This window comes from Orycteropus afer, unplaced genomic scaffold (genome assembly GCF_000298275.1).
Source record: "Orycteropus afer afer isolate SDZICR_OR568_19922 unplaced genomic scaffold, OryAfe1.0 scaffold00247, whole genome shotgun sequence".
Lineage (NCBI taxonomy): Eukaryota > Metazoa > Chordata > Mammalia > Tubulidentata > Orycteropodidae > Orycteropus > Orycteropus afer.
Window position 1 is genome coordinate 3,297,347 of NW_006921834.1, and position 19,895 is coordinate 3,317,241.

General features: G+C 47.7%; 3 protein-coding genes across 3 annotated transcripts in view; all 3 read right to left on the reverse strand.

Annotated features, from left to right (window-relative positions):
* Window positions 1-1,130: 1,130 nt before the first annotated feature.
* On the reverse strand, window positions 1,131-6,598 carry MYG1 (MYG1 exonuclease). Its single transcript, XM_007949521.2, has 7 exons — window positions 6,380-6,598; window positions 6,099-6,211; window positions 4,440-4,599; window positions 1,998-2,147; window positions 1,768-1,890; window positions 1,469-1,650; window positions 1,131-1,326 (listed from the first exon to the last, which is right to left on the reverse strand). Exons 1-7 carry the CDS (start codon window positions 6,596-6,598, stop codon window positions 1,131-1,133), a joined length of 1,143 nt encoding a protein of 380 aa, XP_007947712.2.
* Window positions 6,599-7,003: 405 nt separating this feature from the next.
* On the reverse strand, window positions 7,004-10,324 carry PFDN5 (prefoldin subunit 5). The gene is made up of 6 exons (XM_007949522.2): window positions 10,235-10,324; window positions 9,924-10,026; window positions 9,591-9,622; window positions 8,570-8,644; window positions 8,349-8,454; window positions 7,004-7,080 (listed from the first exon to the last, which is right to left on the reverse strand). The coding sequence occupies exons 1-6, from the start codon at window positions 10,304-10,306 to the stop codon at window positions 7,004-7,006; spliced, it is 465 nt and encodes a 154-aa protein (XP_007947713.1). The 5' UTR covers window positions 10,307-10,324.
* Window positions 10,325-11,883: 1,559 nt separating this feature from the next.
* The window catches only part of ESPL1 (extra spindle pole bodies like 1, separase), a 27,761-nt gene continuing 19,749 nt past the window's right edge, over window positions 11,884-19,895 (reverse strand). Inside the window, exons 17-30 of the mRNA XM_007949524.2 lie at window positions 17,654-18,642; window positions 16,908-17,250; window positions 16,545-16,706; window positions 15,953-16,166; window positions 15,641-15,831; window positions 14,774-14,901; window positions 14,518-14,640; window positions 13,702-13,857; window positions 13,415-13,585; window positions 13,191-13,295; window positions 12,897-13,012; window positions 12,645-12,728; window positions 12,367-12,531; window positions 11,884-12,085 (exon numbers count right to left, since the gene is read on the reverse strand). Coding sequence (XP_007947715.1) covers window positions 11,884-12,085; window positions 12,367-12,531; window positions 12,645-12,728; window positions 12,897-13,012; window positions 13,191-13,295; window positions 13,415-13,585; window positions 13,702-13,857; window positions 14,518-14,640; window positions 14,774-14,901; window positions 15,641-15,831; window positions 15,953-16,166; window positions 16,545-16,706; window positions 16,908-17,250; window positions 17,654-18,642 — 3,149 coding nt within the window. The remainder of the gene's footprint in view (window positions 12,086-12,366; window positions 12,532-12,644; window positions 12,729-12,896; window positions 13,013-13,190; window positions 13,296-13,414; window positions 13,586-13,701; window positions 13,858-14,517; window positions 14,641-14,773; window positions 14,902-15,640; window positions 15,832-15,952; window positions 16,167-16,544; window positions 16,707-16,907; window positions 17,251-17,653; window positions 18,643-19,895) is intronic.

Below are 19,895 nucleotides of genomic sequence, written 5' to 3' on the forward strand. Positions count from 1 at the left end.
TCCTGCAATAGTGTATGCCAAAACCAAATACACTGCCATCATGTTGATTCCAACTCATAGTGAGTTTTTGAGGTGGTAAATCTTTACGGGTATGGTCATCCTTCTGTGGAGTGGCTTGGGTTTTGAACCACCAACCTTCTGTGGTTAATAGTCAAATGCCTTAGGCACAACGCTACCAGAGCTCCTTTGCAATAGTATATATAAAAAAAAAAACACTGCAGTCTCCGTGTCAGATCCGACTCATAGTGACCCCGCCTTGGGTTTCTGAGGTGGTATCCCTACAGAAGTAGATTGCCCAACCTTCCTTCCAAGGAGTGGCTGGTGGGTTTGAACCGCCAGCCTTCTGGTTAGCAGTCAAATGCCTTAGGCACTACCCCACCAGAGCTCCTTTGCAATAGCGTATAGTGGGGAAAAAAGTTTTAAAAGCACAGTCTTTGGGTTAAGATTTTGGTTCTGTCCCTTTTAAGTTAGTTTCTAAATGAATTTAATTTACTATTTAAGGAAAAAACAAACTTGTACAATCAAAACATTTGCCAGTTTAACTATTTTTACACACACAATTCAGTGACGTTAACAATTATATTGTGCAACCATCACTACTATCCGTTTCCAAAGTTTTTCATCATCCTTAACAGAAACTCAGTATCCTGGAAGTAATCCTCTCCACCTACCTCGTCCACCATCCCTGGTAACCACTAATAAACTCTAGTCTTTATTCACTTGCTTATTCTAGGTATTTCCAGTGAAATCATACAATATTTATCCTTCTGTATCTCACTTAGTATAATGTTTCCAAGCTTCATCAATGTCACAGCATGTATCAAAACTTCATTTCTCTGTGCGGCTGAATAATCCATTGTGAGGATATAGCACATTTTGTTCATTTGTTGATGGACATTGGGGTTGTTTCTGCCTGTAAACTTGAGACCATGGTCCTCCTGAGGCTCAGCAGAGGCCTCAGTCCTCAAATGAGGACAGCATGGTTTAGAAATTAGCATGAGGGAAATACCTAACCTAGCAAATACCTGACACATAACAGATCTTTAACTTTCCCAGGTTTGAGCAAGTTCTTATAAAGGTATAGGGCAGTGATAGGGCAAGGACTGGGTCCGCATGAGAGAGACATTTTATTAGGTGGAGGAATTTGTGGGAGGCATTGGTGCTGGGCACTGAGCCAAGGTGGCACGGGCCATAGTCAAGGCACCCTCTCGGGTGTGGTGCCCACCAATGAAGCCACTGGCATGGACAAAGATGCAGCCAGGGATTCCAGTGACCTGGTCCAGGGCCTTGTCCCGAAGACCCCGCCATGGCTCTGGCAGGGGCAACCTACAAGCAAGCAGAAAAGGGGGTTGGTGGGAGCAATGGAGACCTAAGAAACTGAGGGAGAGGGGAGCAGAGGTGAGCCAAGATTGGCAGCCTGTGATAGGGCTGACATAGGCCTGAACGTCTGCAGAGTCTGGGGCCTCACCGGCTCTGGAATGAGTGGGGCTCCTTGGGCACACACTGTACCCGCCACTGTCCAGCGTGGTCAGTGTAGATAACAAAGGCAATGGCCACTGGGGGAGAAAGCTCAGATTCCAGGTGGTAGAGGTGCTCCTTCCAGGGGCATCCGCCTTTGGCAAGTTCCACTATCTTCCCACTTGGGTCCACCTGAAAGGGATGTGGGGCAGGGCTAGAAGGTATAGGGTAGGACAGGAACTGCTGGAGAGCATAGCCTGCCACCTCTCACTGACCCTTGAGCCACAGTGCCTTGCACTATGCTAGTACCTGGAACCGCTGGGCCAGGGCCTCTTCCACCAAGGTCCGGGCTGGCAGCCAGCTTTGCTGGTAGAAGTCTAGTCTCTGTAGAAACTCTTCTCGAACCAGATCCATCGCACGCTGGAACCCTGCCTGGAAATCACGTGGGAGTCACAACTATAGTGCTGCCCCAAATTTTTGACTTACCCTAGAGCATAGGAGGGACAGATGCTCCCGTTTTATCCCGAGGCCTTGCCTACCTCCGTGTCTTGGTTGGGCTGGTTCCAGGCAGGATTAAGTCGAGCAACCCGGGCACTCAGGTTAGTGGTCAGTGCATATCGAGGCTCTCCCTCCCACTGGGAGATCCCGTTGTCCACTGCATCCACTTCCTCCATGAAGTTCTCGTACATCTGAGGCAACAGCAGGAGAAATGCTCTTGAGGATATCTGCCATTTCCATAAAATTTCAGAAGTTCCAAAGTATGCTCATAGACATTCTTTCATTTAATTCTCACAACAGCCCTGTGCTGTGGTCTCAACAGCAACTGGGGTGGGACAGGGGAAACGGGGAGCTCAGCAACTTGTTCAAGGTTAGAGTTCTAACAGTGCTGGGTGTGGAATTTCTAATCCAGTGCTTATTCTATTACTGCAGAGTTCAAGCCAAGGCTGGCATGTGTAGGGTAGGGTCTGCTGACTTGAATAAGGAAGGTCTTGGATTCTTTTGAGGGGACGCTGTGGGAGTGGATCCCTACAGCTGAAGCAGAGTTAAGTTTCCAGGTGGGCTGAGAGTAGGCCATTATGGCATGGTTAATGAGGTATAGGAGGGACTGGCCAAGCACACAAGCCAGGTGGGAGAGTGACTACTGGACAAGATGTCAAGAGCTGGATGTGGTCCCAAGTAAGCCCACAGTGTGCCACACGACAGCAGCAGTTGCTGCATCCTTTGAGCCTCAACTAGGAAGTGGGAAGATAATGCCTCAAGAGTGTGTCTGTTTACTTCATTGGTTGCCGGGGAGAGGAGGGGAGGGAACACTGGGGAAAAAAAAAAAAAGCATTGACCCATGTCACTTTAGTTTTGTGTATTTCACTGTACATAAATTACATTTCAATAAAATGCATTTTTTAAAAGTGTATTTAAAAATAATTTTAGAAAAATTTTAGCTAAGAAAGTAGAATGGCAGGAATAGAACATTATCATTTTTAAAACCCTAATTTGAGATAAAATTCATGTAACAAAATTCACCATTTGACAGTGTACAATTTAGTCATTTTTAGCATATTCACAGTATTGTGTAACCATCACTACCACCTAATTCCAGAGCATTCTTCCCCTCCAAAAAAACTCCATCCCCATAGGAGTCACTCTCCCCATCCTCTCTCCAGGCCTCAACAACTACTAATTTACTCTTTTGTCTACGGACTTGCCCGTTTTGGACATTCATGTAAATGGAGTCCTACAAATGTGACCTCTTGTGTCTGGTTTCTTTTATTTAACAATGTTTTCAAGGTTATGTTGTAACATGTGGCAGTACTTTAGTCCTTTTCATGGCCGAATGATATTCAATTGTGTGGCTATCACATTTTGTTTATCCATCAGTTCATAGACATTTACATTTTCATGTTTGGGGCCATAATGAATAATGCTATGTGAGCATTCACATGACCTCAAGAGTTCCTGAATAAAAACTGTATTTCAGTTGGTCAGTATTTCATGCAAAGATGCCTACAAATACAGACCTACATAGCAATACATCTGTGGTATAAAGAAAAAGTAGAAGTTTTTCTGTGCTCAGAATCTCTTGTCTGGACCCCAACCTGACGCTTAGTTAAAACTTGGGTTTAATTTAGTCAGGTGCTTAGAAATCCTTGAGTAGTGGAAGGGAAAACTGATCCAAGTTGTCTAATACTTTGGTATTCCAAAAGCTTTATATAGCCTGTTACTGTTTTTTTTTTTTTTTGTAGCACACTAAATCTATACCATAAAGGGCCAAAAGTTGTTGTTGTTATGTGCCATTGAGTTGGCCTTGACTCATAGCAACCCCTCCTTGGGTTGCCGAGGCAGCATCACCACGGAAGTAGATTGCCCCATCTTCCTTCTGAGGAGTGGCTGGTGGGTTTGAACCGCCAGCCTTCTGGTTAGCAGTCAAGTGCCTTAGGTACTATGCTACCAGAACTCCTATACCATAAAGGGCCAGAAGTAGGCAAGCCAAAATAGAGAACTGAATTCAGTAAGCTACGTGCAAAAAAAAAAAAAGCTGATTCAGAAGTTTGCCTTTGAACTTCATGGGATGGCAGGACCACTGACCTTGTTCCTTCCCCAACAGCAGGAACCTGCTGCACTGCTTGCAAGGGACGCTGGTGAAGCCCTTTCCAGCCAAGCCTGCCGTATGCTACCAAACAGCAGCAGCTTCTGTCTACCCAAACATGTTGTGTAGTCATTTTTTTTGTGCCACCTTGAGAGAAAGACTGGGAAAATCAAAGCCCTTCCCCCATATGTTATCTACTCCTCACAATCACCCCAGGACATATGCAGGGGAGCTATTACCCTCCCCTTGTAAGAGGAGGAGCCTGACTAAGGAGCGTGAGTACCAGGGAGGGGCAAGCAACCAGACTTGCTGAGACTCAGGTCTGAGTGCTAAGTGAACACCACCACCCACGGGCCTGGTGGACGTGTGTGGGGCATCTCTGTCCTTGGGTCCCCACCTTGTCATAGAGGGTGCCCACCATGCTGTCCTCTTCACTAGTGCCCAACAACTGGGCCAGCAGCTTGTGCCCGAAGTGAAGATAGATGAGTCCCGCACTGCTCAGCTTGGTCTGCCAGGGCTTCCCAGGGGACAGGGAGCTCATTGTCTCAGTGAAAGACCTGAGGAGCACAGGGAGATGGATGAGGTGAAGGGGTTGGCCCCAGTTACCCCACAGTGTGTGTGTACACACACAGACATTTGTGGGATGGTGTGTGCGTGTGAAGAGTACTGCACAAGTTGGGGGGAGAAAGCTCTACTGGGAAGGCTTTGGATTTTCCTCAGGGATCAACATGGATCCTGGCTTGGAATCTCCCTGCCTTCAGAGAGTTCACCATCAGCTGAAGGCACACAGACACACAAATACCCAAGCCAAGTAGTCTTTAGATACAGACTAGGGGAAGGGATGAGGAAAAGCTTCTGAGAAAAAAAACCCTTTAGGTCAGTCCTGAAAAATCAGTGGGAAACAGCATTCCAGGCAGAAGGAAAAAATGTGCAATAATTGAGACAGGTGTCTTTACGGAACTGCAAGGAAAGCAGCTTGGGGTTGAGAAGTGGGTAGCACAAGATAAAGCTGTAAAGGCAGGCAGGGGCTAGATTATGGCAAGCCCTGGATATCATGCTTAAGAATTTGGACTTTATCTGTAGGTAATGGGAAGCCACTGAGGGGTTTTTAAGAAAGCAAATGCATGTTTAAAAGAGCATTGTCCCAGCCAGCATGGAGAATGGATGCAGGGAGATTACCTGTGATGGTTCAGGTGAGTGAGGATGGCAGGAATTTGAACAGCAGTGGGGCAGAGAATAGAGAATAGGTATGACAGATGTTAAAGAAGGAGAAACTACAGCTGTGATTTCCAGATACTAGGCTATCAGAATCAACTCGGACTCATTTTGTAATGATTTTTATTATTAAAAATTGAAGTAAATACAAAAGAGTAATTAATTATCAAATACACATAGGTAAAGAGTAGTGATAGAATAACCCCCAGATAAAGTTCAAAAACAAGCAAAACTGAACAATACACGGTTGATAAAAAGTCACTAAGGAAGTCCATGAAGGAAAAGCTCAGCAGGGACAATCATTGAGGGATTTTGATGAGAATAGGGGCTTGAGGAAAGGCAAAATGATTGGAATGGCACTGTGGATAATGGGCTACCCTCAGACAAGAAAGATTTCCCAGGGAAAGAATGTAAGTGAAGTATTAAGAGTATACACATCTGAACCATCCTGGTTCCATTCCACAATTACAAGGCCCAATCATCCTGAGGTGGGGCAGCAAGGGCAGATGCATGGATTAATCCCGATAGGGTATTAGTTAGGGTGATGACTGTCTCAGTGCGAAAAAAGCCTCCCTAAGGCAAAGGTGGTAAGGCAGGAGGGGCCTAAGGGACTGGCTGATGGGGGGGGGAGGGTCAAAGGAGGTGTGGGCTGACTCGAGGGCTCAGGCAGGTGAAAGGCAGGCAGCTGGGAGGCAAGGCTGTAGTCCCCGAGGGGCAGAGGCATTTGATTTCAGTGCTGAGGCAGTTCCCTTCGCTGACACGGATTCACGGTATTGGATGGCTGAAGCAGAGCACGAAGATGATGAAGTCAAGGTTAAGTAAAGTGGATCTGGAAACTCACCTTTGGTGATGGTCGTAGCGGTGTCTCTGAGGGTCGTACTCGCCACCCACGTCCACCACGATGTCACAGGAGGCCAGTGTTTCGGGATCCCGGGTCCGCACAACCTCTGCATCCTGCGGGGGACATAGGAGATAAGGTGGTTGCCAGGAGTCCAGCAGGGAGAGATCAAGGTTGGGTTTCCGAAGGAGGTGGACCACCCAAGAGCCACGATAAGGGCCCTGTTACGGAAACAGGACTGGGGCGTCCCGGAGGCAGGTGGCGCCAGTTTTGCAAGACCGTACCCGGTACTCAGGCAGAAGGCGAAGCAGCGCGCACGCCAGCACCTCGTCGCAGTGGAAAGTGCCGTTGTGCGTCCCAATTCGGGGCGGTGCCATGAAGTCGCCACGGGAACGTTTAGGGGGCGGGACGGACTCTGGGCCGAGCATGCGGTGCCAAGCTTGGAGAGATACCCGCTGCTGCACCAGCAGCTGTACCAGACGGCGTAAGACGCACCAGCCCATGCGGATCCCCCAGTGGGGGAAGAGGAAGCGCAGACCCGGAAGGGGAAATACTCAAGAGGACCCACTTCCGCTTGCCTGCGGTTTCCACGGCAACTGGCAGGAAGGACTCGCTAGGCAACACAATTTTTTTCAGTTCCTCCAAGGGCCCCCTGGTTGGAGCCTCCAAGATGGGTACCACTTCAACTGGCCTTATCTCACCCTTTTTGCCCACCTCAACCTCCCCTCATCACCAGTCTCTGATTAATGCAAAAAAAAAAAAAAAAAAAAAAAGACCAACATTCTGCCCAGCTGGCACATTTATTAGCATTAAACCCAAGATCCAGAAGGCTTTTTTTCCCAGACCTGCCATGCCCAGAGTTCCAGGCCTCTAAAGCAGGGTCCCTCTGCTCCGTTTCTGCAATAAGCTCAGGCCTTGGCAGTAGCCTGAGCTGCTCCCAGAGCTGTGAGCTGCTGAATCTTCTGGCTCATCATCTCCATGACAGCTGTGGAAGAAAAAGGAAGAGTCAGACTCTGGTTAGAACCTAACCGAGAGTTAAGAAAAAATGACAGGAGTGTTTAAAGACAGAGAAATAACCACTTACAATTTATTTAAATAAAAATTTGAACACAGTGTTTCTCCGTTGGGGGGGGCACACTAACAAAAATTCAGAGTCTACAATGTGTTAAGTCAGTCAATACATTCAAAATGAACAAAATCTGGTTTTTAATGAGTCAGACAAACAAAAAAATTACGTGGTAAACATTTTTGCCTTTAGAAGCGGTTCTCAATGCTGAATATATAATAGAATCACCGGGGGAGCTTTTAAAAAACACTGACCCCTGGGAACTCACCCCCAGAAACTGATTTAGTTGGCCTGGAGTGGGCCCAGGCTTTCTTCTTAAAACTCCCCAACTGTTTCTATGTGCAGGGTTACAATTTACTTAGTTAAGGCAGTGTTTCTTTCTATTCATAAGGCTTTCACTGGCCAGTTCTTTGAGAAGTAGATGGCCCCTTCTTTCTTCCAGAAGGGACCATTCCCTAGAGAAGGATATCATGCTTAGTACAGTGGAGGGTCAGCAAAAAAGGGAAAGGCCCTTAACAAGATGGATTGACAGTGGCTGCAATGATGGGTTCAGGTACAGTAAGAACTGTGAGGCAGGTACAGGCCCAGGCAGAGTTTTGTTCTGTTGTACACAGGGTGCCTCGATGGCACCTAACAACAACCTGTTTCTTTCTTGTGTGTTCATTTACATGCATCTTATCTCCCACTTCATCCCAATGAGATACTCCACAAAAACATAATTTCTTTCCTCTAATCTCTCAAGCCAAGGATCTAAAAGGAGTGGGTACACAGATCTCAAGAATACCACAGATCCAAAGGATAACACATCAAGTTTATACAGGGAAGGAAATTTTCTTTGTTGGTTACCAGGGATGAGAAGAGGAAGGGGGAAGAGAGAGAAAATAGATGGATAATTAAGAGAGGCTTGATATCGGTAAAGAGATTAAAAAAAAAAAAAAAAAGATTAGTCATTAGTTGATAGTTTTTGAAACTAGGTTATGGGCACATGGGGGTTGACTTATTATATTTGTCTTTGTTTTGGTTTGAAATATTTTATAAGTAAATAAATAAAAATACATCAAAATATCAAAGAAAAACAACAACAGTTTTCATCTAACAAAGGGAACACCCTTTTAATTCACACTGCAATCTGTTCTTTATCATGGAGGTCAAAAAGAAGGTCAAGAAGTGCCCCAGGCCAAGCTTACCCTGTTTCATGGCATGCTTCTCCTGCAGGGCTGGCTGGATTTTCTCCATCTGCTTGGTGAGGAAGTCTATCTTCCTCTTGAAGAAGTCCTTGGCATCCTCAGCTGTCTGCACAGGTCAGAGGTACATGTAGGGGTAAGAGCTGACCTCAAGCTGCACCCTAGATCTTCCCCTAAGCTCACTTTCCCTGCTCAAAGGGACATCCACCTTTCCTCCAACTCACCTTCTCTACATAGTAGCCAGTTCCCACATCAATGAGCACATGTTCCACATCATGTAGTTTCCCAGGGACATACATCTAAGAAGGAAGGATTAAGGGAAAAACTAGCCCAGCATGAGCCACAATTCCCTGTCAGCCAGCCTGCTTGGTCTACTAAGACACTGCTTTTCTAAAATGCTGTTAAGATACAGAGACTGAATAATCTAGAGGCTTTAGAACTACACCTATAAACTCCAGATACGGAGAGACAGGGGAAAAAAAAAAAAAAAAAAGTTGGTTCCCTATGGAAAAATAACATAATGGAACACTCTCTTGTCCTGATCCCCATCTCCTACCCTTCAAGCAGTTTTTGTGAATTCTTCCCACTAGTCCTTTCAGAAAGTCTAGATAAAAGGATGTTTTCCTACTGCTCTAGGTAGTAAAAGTGAAAAGGCAGACTCATTTTCCGTCAACACTTCCAACATGTACTTAATGGATTTAACATTCTTTTTAAATCATCCTCAACTACACCGCTAGCCACATGTTCCTCTTTTAGCCTATCAGTTCTCAGACTACAGATCCCCCACTGCCATCACTCATTCATTCAAGTAAAACAATCACTCATTCAAGTAAAAGGTGGACATATCTCTGTTCTCAGTAGCAGTTTAGGAATACAGCCACAATTAAGCTGAAATTGAGGATTAATAAACAAAGCCAACCCTTCTGTTTGTATGTTCTACACTTGTATTGCTTGTATCTTATACATTACTAGCAAAAGTGTAAACCACCAATTTTATCCCCATATTATATTAATGTCTTCAAACAGCAAGGGGAAATATCACACTTCACCTCTACATACTCCTTGGTACTCACAAGGCACTAGCTGGATGTTAGATAGGGGAGCTACAAAGTGTGTATAATAAGAGGAGTGTTCCCAATATCATGAGAAGGAGGGGGCCTGGAATCATCTAATTTGCCCCCCCCCCCCCCCCGCTTTTCTCTAAGGGGAAGGAAGGCAGGAGAGCAGTTCATGTGGAAAGGATACAGAACTTGTCAGTGGGACAAGTAATTCTTTCCCTGTGAAAGCAATGAAGACAAACACCTGGGGAAGGTTGGAAACTCCAATGTCAAGACGTTAAAGGGAGTTGCAACATGGCACAGTACCCAGAGTAGAATGAAAACAACAGAAACAGGAGCAGAGGAATGTTCTATACACTTCAACTATAGGTAAGCAACACGCACAGGGTGAATAAAGCTTTGTACAACATGTAACAGATCGCTCTGTCGCCTTGGGTAAAGGAAAACTGGATTAGGAGGTGACATGAGAGCCGCGGGATCGCCACATTCCCCAGGTTGCCCTCACCCGCCTACCCCATACCCTCGTTGCTCTTGTTCAGCACGTTCAGACAGTCCTTGGCTTCCACATACTTGGTCTGTACTACCTTGAGCTGGGCAATAGACGTGGACAAGAACTCCACTTCCTGCACAGGACGGGAAAGAGGATCAGTATAGGGGTTTGAGAGTAGCGGAGCACACTGGAGAGGAGGCGGGACCTGGAACAAGGTTGGGATTTCATCTGGGAAGGGAAGCCGCCTAAACTAGTAAGGAATAAGGGCGAGGGTGCAGCTTGGGCGGGGGGAGTGGGGAAATGTGAGGCATAAAAGGGACGTCTAAGGGGCTCGTCCCCACCTGGTCCAGCTGGTTCTTGAGCATTTCTAACTGCGGCAGATTCAGCTCCGTGATGTTAACTGACTGCGCCATGTTGGGAAGGAAGACTAACGAAAGGAAAACCGGCGCGGCAGGCAACGCTCTAGCCGCCCACTGCACATCTCTATGCCTACGCCAGGAAGCCTCACTGCGCCAGGCGTCTCTATGATCGTGCGTCCCGGAAGAAAAGGAACTGCTGGAACCTCTCCTGGACTCGCCTTTGATTAGAGTTTTAACGACGTGTCATTTTATAAAATAGTCTAAGACTCGCGCAGCAAAGTTGTAGCAAACAGTATTCCTGCCCCTCAGGAACTTAAAGATAAGACAAGTACTGAGGACCTAAGCACAATATTGCAAAGGAATGCATGCTACTCCATGTGGGTGGTAGTAACTGACAGGCAAGGAGGAAGTTCTTTGGGTGGGGGAGTAGTATCGTGAATATATGGTGCTTTTGGCAGGTGATGAGGAGACTGGAAACAGAACAATAAGGAGGAGCCATTGTCAACCAACACGTGCAGCCCAGAGTTTATTTCTGAACAATCTGTTTTACCATGTGCTGAATGAGTTATCCACCACCCAGTTTGTCTCACTGTGGTAGCTGGCATCTTGCTATGATGTTGGAAACTATGCCACCAGCATTTTAAATACCACCAGGGTCACCCATGGTGGACAGGTTTTGGTGCAACTTCCAGACTAAGAAAGACTAGGATGAAAGGCCTTGTGGTCTGCTTCTGAAACTTAACCAAGGAAAACCTTCAGACCGTAACATTGCCAACTCATTTGCTTTGGTCAAGTCATTAGGAGGGATCCATCAATCACTGGAGGAGGACATCATATTTCGTGAAGTAGAGAGCCAGGAAGAGTGAGGGAGCCCCTCAGTGAGGTGGACTGGCACAGTAACCGTGATAGTGGACCCAAAAATGCTGGTACTTGTGTTGTAACTATATGGTCACCACGAACCAGCCTGGACTTGGTGGCAGCTAACATACATATATATGAGGGAAACACAAGAATGTAAAATGCTGTTTGTGTTTTGGATGAACGTGCAGTCTAGTTGGGAAGACATAAAACATCCATAAGAATTCCATACACAATCTGCTGCTAAAGGATGTAGCACTAACAAGTGTTAACAGCTATACCAGGAAGAGAACATCTGTCTGTAATATCCATTTAGGAGAGGGGCATGGAAACCAAGGACTAAAGCTAGTGTCTCCCAGAATACAGCCATGGTGGCCAAGACACTCCCAATGGGTCTATCTCTACCCTTCCTTGGACCTCTGTCTCCATTTAAGAATACTTAGATGCTCCTCTCTTCTTTGCTGAAGCCTAGCCAAGCCAGCTTTATTCTGTGGCTTTGTCCTTCCCAAGGCTTTCACACCTGAAGTCCTACAAGCTGTTTCCACCCACTTAAATACCACATGGTAGGAATGGGGCAGTAATCTTGCCTTCAGATGTTCTCAGATGAGTTACATAAAACAGTTTAAATAACCTATCTTTATTATAGTTTATTATAGTTAAGTTTTCGTATAAAACAGTGGAGAAAATCATTTAAAATATCCTAAGGGTTAAATCTAAGTTTGGAGGTAGAACAGTCACATGGCTTCTATCAGAGATATGACAGTTCCAATGGGTCACCGGAGAGAGACGGGCAAGCCATAGGCTACTGGTGCAGCTCCGATAAGATACTTGAGTCGGGGAGCCTGGCGGGCCTGGTTCACATAGCAGAGAAGAGGGGCCCCTGGGCCTGCTCCAAGCCACCCCTGCAGCAGAGCTGCCATGTAACGGTCAATGTCACGGTCAGTCACATCCCAGAGATTACCCAGAAACAAGGGGCTGGGAAGAGAAAGAAGAAATACAAAGTAAGGGCTCTGAAACAGAAATATATAGGAAAATGTGATTGGGTACATATAAGGTGAGTACAGAGGACTGAACTAATGAGGAACTCCCTTGGCCCACAGTTCTAAGGGTTAAAGGTCCAAGCATGCCAGGGAGCTAAGATGGGAGGAAAATGGGGCATAAGAGAGGTGCAGTTCAGAGTTCAAAACTGGGAAAGAACCCAGAGTGGGAGCAAGAGTCTTAATGCTCTAGGATGGGTCTGGCCCCTTGAGACTCACCAGCCAGCCATGATGTACTTGAGCACAATGCCAGCCCCCTCTAGGTTTCCATGCACAGCCAGGGCTGCACTGCTACAGCCAAACAGCAGGGCCACTGCCTGGCAGCTCAGCCGCATAACAGTCTGCCCATCCAGGAAACGGGCACCAGCCCCATGTCCTGCATAGCTATAGTAGAAGGGGGTGAGATGAGATAAGCACCATGTCTCTGCCCTAAAGCAAACCATGATGGTCCTGTCCTGGAATGCCCCTCCCCCCACCTCCCTGCCCTGAACACTCACATGTATAAGTCATGCTCTGTGAGGGCTGCCTGCACCTGCTCCAGGCTTGGGATCTCTCCAACCACCCCTCTCCAGCCAGCTTCACTGTAGGGAAAAGGCAGGGATAAGAATAGGGAATAGCATGGCAGGGGTCATATGGCAAAGAAAGCAGAAGGGACACTAAGTAGAAGGTGGACTACAGCATAATTCTGAAGACAGGGACATGCTGTCTCTACCCTTACCACCCTCTTTTCTTACTTTCACCCCCCTGACCTGCTAAAAGTGGCTCGAAATTTTTCCTCTGTGCTTGACAGGTTGTTGTGAGGGTTTAGGATGTAGAAGGTACTGCGTGGATCAACACCTTGACTCAGCACTGATGAGGCCCCAGACTGAAGAGGAAACACTGGTGATCAGGATCGTCTGGCCAACCTCCGGTATACTCCAAGCCCTTTTCCATTTCTGACTCATTCCTAAGACCCACTCATGTCTCTAGAGCTCTCTGCCTCTGCTTTCCTTCAGGTCTCCCCCAATAGTCAATTATTCCCAGTCCCATCCCTTGAGCCCCACCTCTTTGATAATGGAGTAGGTGAGTAGGAAGCGGAAGGAGGGCAGACGGGTGACAGGCAGTGCCCGGAGGCTGGGCATATTCTCCCATGGCAGCTTTTGCAGGTCCTGGGCAAAGAGCACTTGGAGGTTACTGTCCTAGCCAGCTATATGCAACAGGCAGAAGGGGCGTGGGGGCTGGGATGGCACCCAGTGCCCATGTGCCCTTCTAGCCTCTAGTGTCTTACCTTGTCTAGCACCAAGACAAGGTGCCTATTGCTTGGCACCGTTGAACCCTGCAAACGTCCCACTGCCTCACTCAGGAGGTTTCGGGCTCGCTCGGGCTGGGTCAGGCACAGCCCGTAGGCCAGGGCCTGAATGTCCTGAGGGGTGAGAACACTGGCACCACTGAGCAGGATCTGCAGAGAAATAGTGTTTAGTGGGTGCCATCAGCCACTGACAGTGGCCTCTTTGCTGGTGGAAAAGAGTTAAGTCTACAGGTTAGCTCTTTCTTCCCCTCCCTGCTTTAACTCACTTTCAGCAGAGTGGGATCAGGATACTTCCAGCCACATTCCTGCAGCAACTCTTGTAAGCGGGAAGCCTCTTGGGCAGGGCCTGAGTCCTCCCCGGATGGCAGCAACAGCCCCCGCCAGCAGCCCAACACATATTTGTCTAGGGACGTGATGAGAACCTGAAGGCGGGGGAACAGAATCTCCAGTCAGAGGGGAGGCGGAGTTTCTTTCCCCATGGGCACCAACATTCTGGAAATAAGGAAATGGGTTTTCCATTGTTTTATCTATCTGCCAGTCATAGAAGACAAGAAGCTAGAAACATTTATTTGCTGGGACTCTGGGAAAGTACAGTATATTATTTATCACTGTATTCTGACAGATGTAAACCAGCTGCTGTCGAGTCAGGTCTGACTCATGGCAACTCCATGTGTATCAAAGTCAAACTGTGCTTCACAGGGTTTTCACAGCTGTGACCTTTCTCAAGGTCGCCAGGCCTTTCTTCGCAGGCCCTTCTGGTCAAACCACCAACCTCTCGGGTAGCAGCCAAGCACAACTGTTTGTGCCACCCAAGTCACAACGAGGGGTGGAGGCTGGGCAATGAAAACTAAAGCTGGGGAGCTGATACTTGGGTTTACATCCTTTTTCTTCTATGTATCTTTAAATACTCCCTTCCCAACTCCTTCAAGTTTTGGGATCTTGTGTAAAGTTTTCCCCAAGTAACATAATTTTCTCATTTCTGCATTACTCGTCCATTACTCTGACTCAGAAAGAAAAGACACTGGCATCCCCTGGGCCACTCCTAGGGCAGGTCTGCCCCCACCCACCCTGGGGGCACCCACCTCCATCCGATGGTCCAGTTCAAGCCGCCCTGTCCACCATTCTCGCTTGTCCGTACAGGTGCTGTTCTCTTTTTGTTCCTTCTGGATAGCATCAAATTCCTTCAGAGCTGCACTTAGAGGAAGCTGTGAGAGATGAGGTTGTGCGATCTCTGCTTGGTTGAATGACTATCATCTCTCCATCCCCCATCCAGAGAATGTCAGCAGCCTGACCAGAAGCCCATCCCAGCCTTACTTTACCCTGTCTCAGAAAACCTACCTTGCTTTGGGCAGTGGGGATCTGCACAGTGACTGGGGGATTGTCTTTTTCTAGCCGGGTCAGCAGAAGGGTGTTACCCACAGTTCCAGGTTGCAGGGTGGCCAGGGCCAACACACACACCGTCACCCCTGACATAGAGAACATACCCTGAGTCATTTCAGCTGTTGCGAAGAATTTTCTTGCCTGGTTTCTGCATGAAAAGGAGCTCTGGTGACGTAGTACCTAAGGTATTTGTCTGCTAACCAGAAGGTTGGTGGTTCACACCCACCAGCCACTCTGCAGAAGGAAGATTGGGCAATCTACTTCCGTAAAGATTTACCACCTAGGAAACCCAATGCAGTTGCTATGAGTCAGAACTGACTCAATGGCGGTTTGTTCTGCATAATTCCCATCTATCACTCAAGACGATCCACAAAGTCTTCAAGAAGTCTTCCCTGGCCATGTGGTTCAAGGTGCATTCCCTTGCCCTAACAGCTCCCTATGGACAGAAACCATGTCTTGTATTTCTTTGTGACTCTCACAGCAACAAACAAAGGGCCTTGCATAAAGAGAGACTCAAATCATCTGTTAATGCATTTCGTGTTAGAGCAGGAATACCCCACCCAAATAGCTCAACTCACCCCAAGAAAGACACTGAACTTGCTGCTAACTCAGAGCTGAGTTTGAGAAAAAGGAAAGATTTCCAGATTTAACGTTTATCTGTTTGGTGAGAAAAACAAAATGCTAACAGAAAAATCTATGACATGTCTTTCCATAAGGATCATAAACCCATGTAAATTAACAAATGCCTTAAGTGCTTTCATTCAACTTCTCAGTAAGAAGATGCATAAAAGGACAAAAGAGCAGGCCAGAAGCCTGCCACTGTACCACTGGGCATCAGAGCCAAGCGCTCCTTGAAACTCTCTTTTTCAGGCTGGGGGAAATGGCCAGCTCCTGAAGTTCTGAAGGAAAACAGGTGCTGAATATGGGCCAGGGGGACATCTGCAACTTGCTCTTGGAGACTCAGCCTCTGTAGCTGCTCTGCCACTTCGAGTGATCCTTGGTGCTTCTGTGCCCTGCTGCAGACAATACAGGTGGGGGTGAGCTTCCCACTCTTGGGAAATCTAGACCCTCCATCTAGTTTGTCACAGCCCAGATCCCCCTGCTCTTAGCAGAAGCCTTAGGGATGGTGGCACTCACCTGAGCTGTCGATGGAGGTGGGTGAGCAGCTGGTGGCGACAGGTGATGGAGACAGACTCAGTGACAAGGAAGGCCGTGGCATAGGGATCACGGTGGCCCAGGCACAAGGCCAGGAAGCGGCAGAGGTGGGCATAGAGCCCACTAGGAGGACAGTGACTGACCCCGCGGAATGCAAGGCTCAGTGAGTCACAGATGGAATCCAGGGTAGAGAGACCTAGAGGAAAGTCAAGACACTTCTACAGATGAATCCCCTTCTTCCTAGCTGACAGGAGTTTTCTGAGAAGGAGCCCCTATCTCCCAAGTGGACAGCAGCTGCTACCATTTACCAAGGGTGATGTGCGACTTATGTAAATCAATTCACTCCATCTTCCCACAAACCCTGACAGTAGGTGCTACTTCCATTTTACAGTTTAGAAAATAGAAGCTCAGAGAGGCCAAGTGACTTTCACATAGCCAGTAGAGTGAGAGTGCTCAGATTCACACCCACGCTCAAAGGCTACCGGAAGCGCAGACAGATTGAAAAGAAATTAGGATCAAGAGACGTAGAGGCACGCCCTCTGAGGGACCAATCTTCAGGGGTCAGTATATTCACCAATAGCTACAGCGGCTGGAGGGAGCTGGAACTGAGGGCGATGGTCCTTGTCATGTTTCTTATCTGGGCACAGGGTAAGCAACTCCTCCTTGCTGAAATCCCGTCTCAACACCTCACATTCTCCTATGGCTGCATCAGGTCCTAGGGCTGATGTCTGCATACCTGGGAAGAGGATATGACTTTTTCAGAGTTCTCTCCTTTTATTGTCCCCATTGTTTTTCCTTTCAGGAACCAGTCCCTCAGAGCCAGCAAAAGAATTTCCTTTCTGAACTGCTGCTGGCACTGGCAATTTCTTCAGCTTTGGTCCCACAACAACCCCCAAGAAACATACCCACCTTCTAGCTCCCACCTTTACCATCATACCTGAGGCTGAGTCTTCCTCATCAGAGCCTCTGAGGATCTCAGAGCTCATTTCCACCTGGTTGTCAGTCACTTCCTCCTCAGGGATGGTCCTCATGATCTCAGGGCCCCTCTCCTCACAATGTTCTGATACCACCTTCTTGGCCCTCCAGCTCCTGCCACTCAGGCCAGGGTGCCCAGGGGCGCTATTTGCAGTAACTGCTACATTAGTCTTCGAGCTGGAGCCCTTCCTAGTCCGGCCCCGGCCCCGGCCCCGGCAAGCAGAGCCACGTCTCTTAGGTTCCTCTGTAAGCTGTGTCTCAGCTGAGATAGGGTCTTCCAGGTCACTGTCATCACTGAAGTTCACCTGGGATGATGGGAAAAGAAGAAGTGCTGAGAGGCCTTCAGTAGCAATACATCTTCTGACAGCAGGTGGCACTATGGAGTCACCACCCAAGATTTAAGAATTAACCTCCCACAGATACTCCCCCACTCTCAATCAGAGGCAGTTATTCTTGCCTGTGGAGGGAGGGAACAGAAGATTAAGAAGGATGAAAAGGGAGAGGAACAGCAGTTAAGGGTCTGAAACAAAGGCAGACCTGGAACTAGGTTTTACTGTGGAACACCTAGGGGTCAGGCAGATAACAGGAGTGGCTAAAGTCCCTCTGGACCCTGGGGATCTATTCCAGGGGACCCTTGCTCTGTGGGACACTCTTCCTCAAGAACATGCACACCACACACTATACAACCTAACCACAGTCCCACCTCACCTTGAGGCGTGTCTGGACCCGGTGTTGTACCCTGGGAGCCTTAGGAACCTCAGGCTTGCTCTTCACTGGGAGGACCTCTTCAAACACAGTAAAGGGTATGCGAGGGCCAGCCTGCCTAACCCGGCCCAGGGGCTTGGGTGTACAGGGTGGTCCTCCACTTTCTAGACTTTTTAGAGAGGTATTATGGTAGGGCAGAGGAGCAGAGATCACCTGCTGGCGCCCTGGTCCCAAATGTTTTTTGCTCCGAGTCTTAGAGGGCTCTGAGGCTGGGGGGCTTTTTACTACTGGGGGCTGCCAGCTCCAGGAGTTTGCAAAAAGTTGGGTAGTACAGCAATTGAGGCCAGCCAGCTTTGCAAGGGCACGAGTCAACAGCAGGCTGGCTTGCCAGGGCTCCAGGAGTGGTATCTGTGCTGCCACAAACTTCAGCCCTGACTCTAGAACCTTCCCCAGGATCTTGCCTGATGGCTGCTTGAGGCCCTCCAATGCCAGCTGTGTGTATGCTTGAGCCAAGATCTCATGCAAGAGACTTGGGACAGGGGAGGGGGGTGATCTGTGATTCAGGGAAGCTTGTAGAGCTTGAGCAATGCGCTTAGTCGCTGCAGGGCAACCTTTCAGTATAGCCTGCAAGAGGTCCAGACCCTGGGCCAGGTGGCCCATGGCCAGCCTCACCCCTGCTGTGACCATTGCCCAGCGCAGACAGACAGATGAAAGGACAGGGCTGGCACACAGTGAGCAGTCACAGGTGGGTGGGTGGGACAGGAAGCCGGGGCTGGGCTGGGGCTTGATTTTTAGGATTGGGGAGGATATAGTAGAAGGTGCTGTGGGGCCAGGCTCCTTGGCTACAGTGGCCACCAGCTCCAGAGCAGGGCCTCTTAGGAAAAGCTCCTCCTCTGGGAGCTCTGGAAGACAGGGAACCTGGGCCTGCTGCCTCCCCTTTTGAGGATGGACCTTCTTCACAGAGTCCGGGTGCTGGGCCACCCCACCAAACTCTGGAAAGAGAAGCAAAACAGGATTACAATACTGGGAGAAATGGCACGAAGAGCTTCCTGAACCACCCAGGAGCCTAGCCCCTGCTAAATGGGTTATTTGTTTATAAACCACATCATGCTTGGTAAGGTAGAGGGAAGACCCTCAACAAGACAGACTGACAAAGTGGCTAAAATAATGAGCTCAAACATAGCAACAATTGTGAGGAAGGCACAGGACCAGGCAATGTTTCATTCTGTTGTACACAGAGTCACTGTGAGCTGGAACTGACTTGATGGCATTTAATAACAACATACTAAATATTATTATGGCTTATTAATTTTTAGTTAAAATTTCTAATGTTTTCTTCATACATAACAATGAATCAATACATACCTCTGTAACCCATAAAGCCCCCACATTTACAACTAAGAAGGCCACATGGCTCGGGAAACCAAGCTGGTACCAGGAGACCCAAGTATTATTCCTGGCTCCTGCCCCTAAAGAGACCTGTGATTCTGGCCAAAATATTGAATATATCTCAGATTTTCTCCCCCCGCAAAAAAAAACCCTCTGTGTTTTCATGTGACTCCACAGGGTTTTTGTGTGGTCAAATAAGACATTAGAGGTAAAAGTGGGTCACATAAGAAAAAGTACACCATAAGTGCAATGTTTTATTATTAGCTTAAGCCCTCCTGAGGACAGAACATCTATGCTATCCAACCCAAGTAGCCACTAGTCATGTGTGGCTACTGAGCATTGGAAATGTGGCTCGTGTGATCAAGGAACTGAATTTTAATTTAATTTAAATATAAACAGCCAAAATGTACTGAGCGGCAAGAGAACTAGAACCAGTTAGTCCTGGTCAGGCCCTGGAATCAGAGTAGAAGGGAACCAAATTCAGGACCATAGTCGCAGGGGACATCAAGCTCAGTTGGCATAACACATTACACAAAACACAGTTCCACCTCCTACTTTGGCGAGTACCGACTGGGATCTTAAAAGCTTGCAAGCAGCCATCCAGATGCAACGATGGGTCTCTCCTCGCCCAGAGCAAAGAAGAAGAAAACCAAAGATTCGTTTCCAAAAAAATAAAATACTTGGGAATAAATCTTACCAGGGACACAAAACACCTGTACAAAGAAAACTATAAAAGACTACTTCAAGAAACCATAAGAGATAATAACATATCTGACAAGGGACTTATCTCTAGAATTTATAGAACACTCCAACACCTCAATAACAAAAAGACAAACAATCCAATTAAAAAATGGGC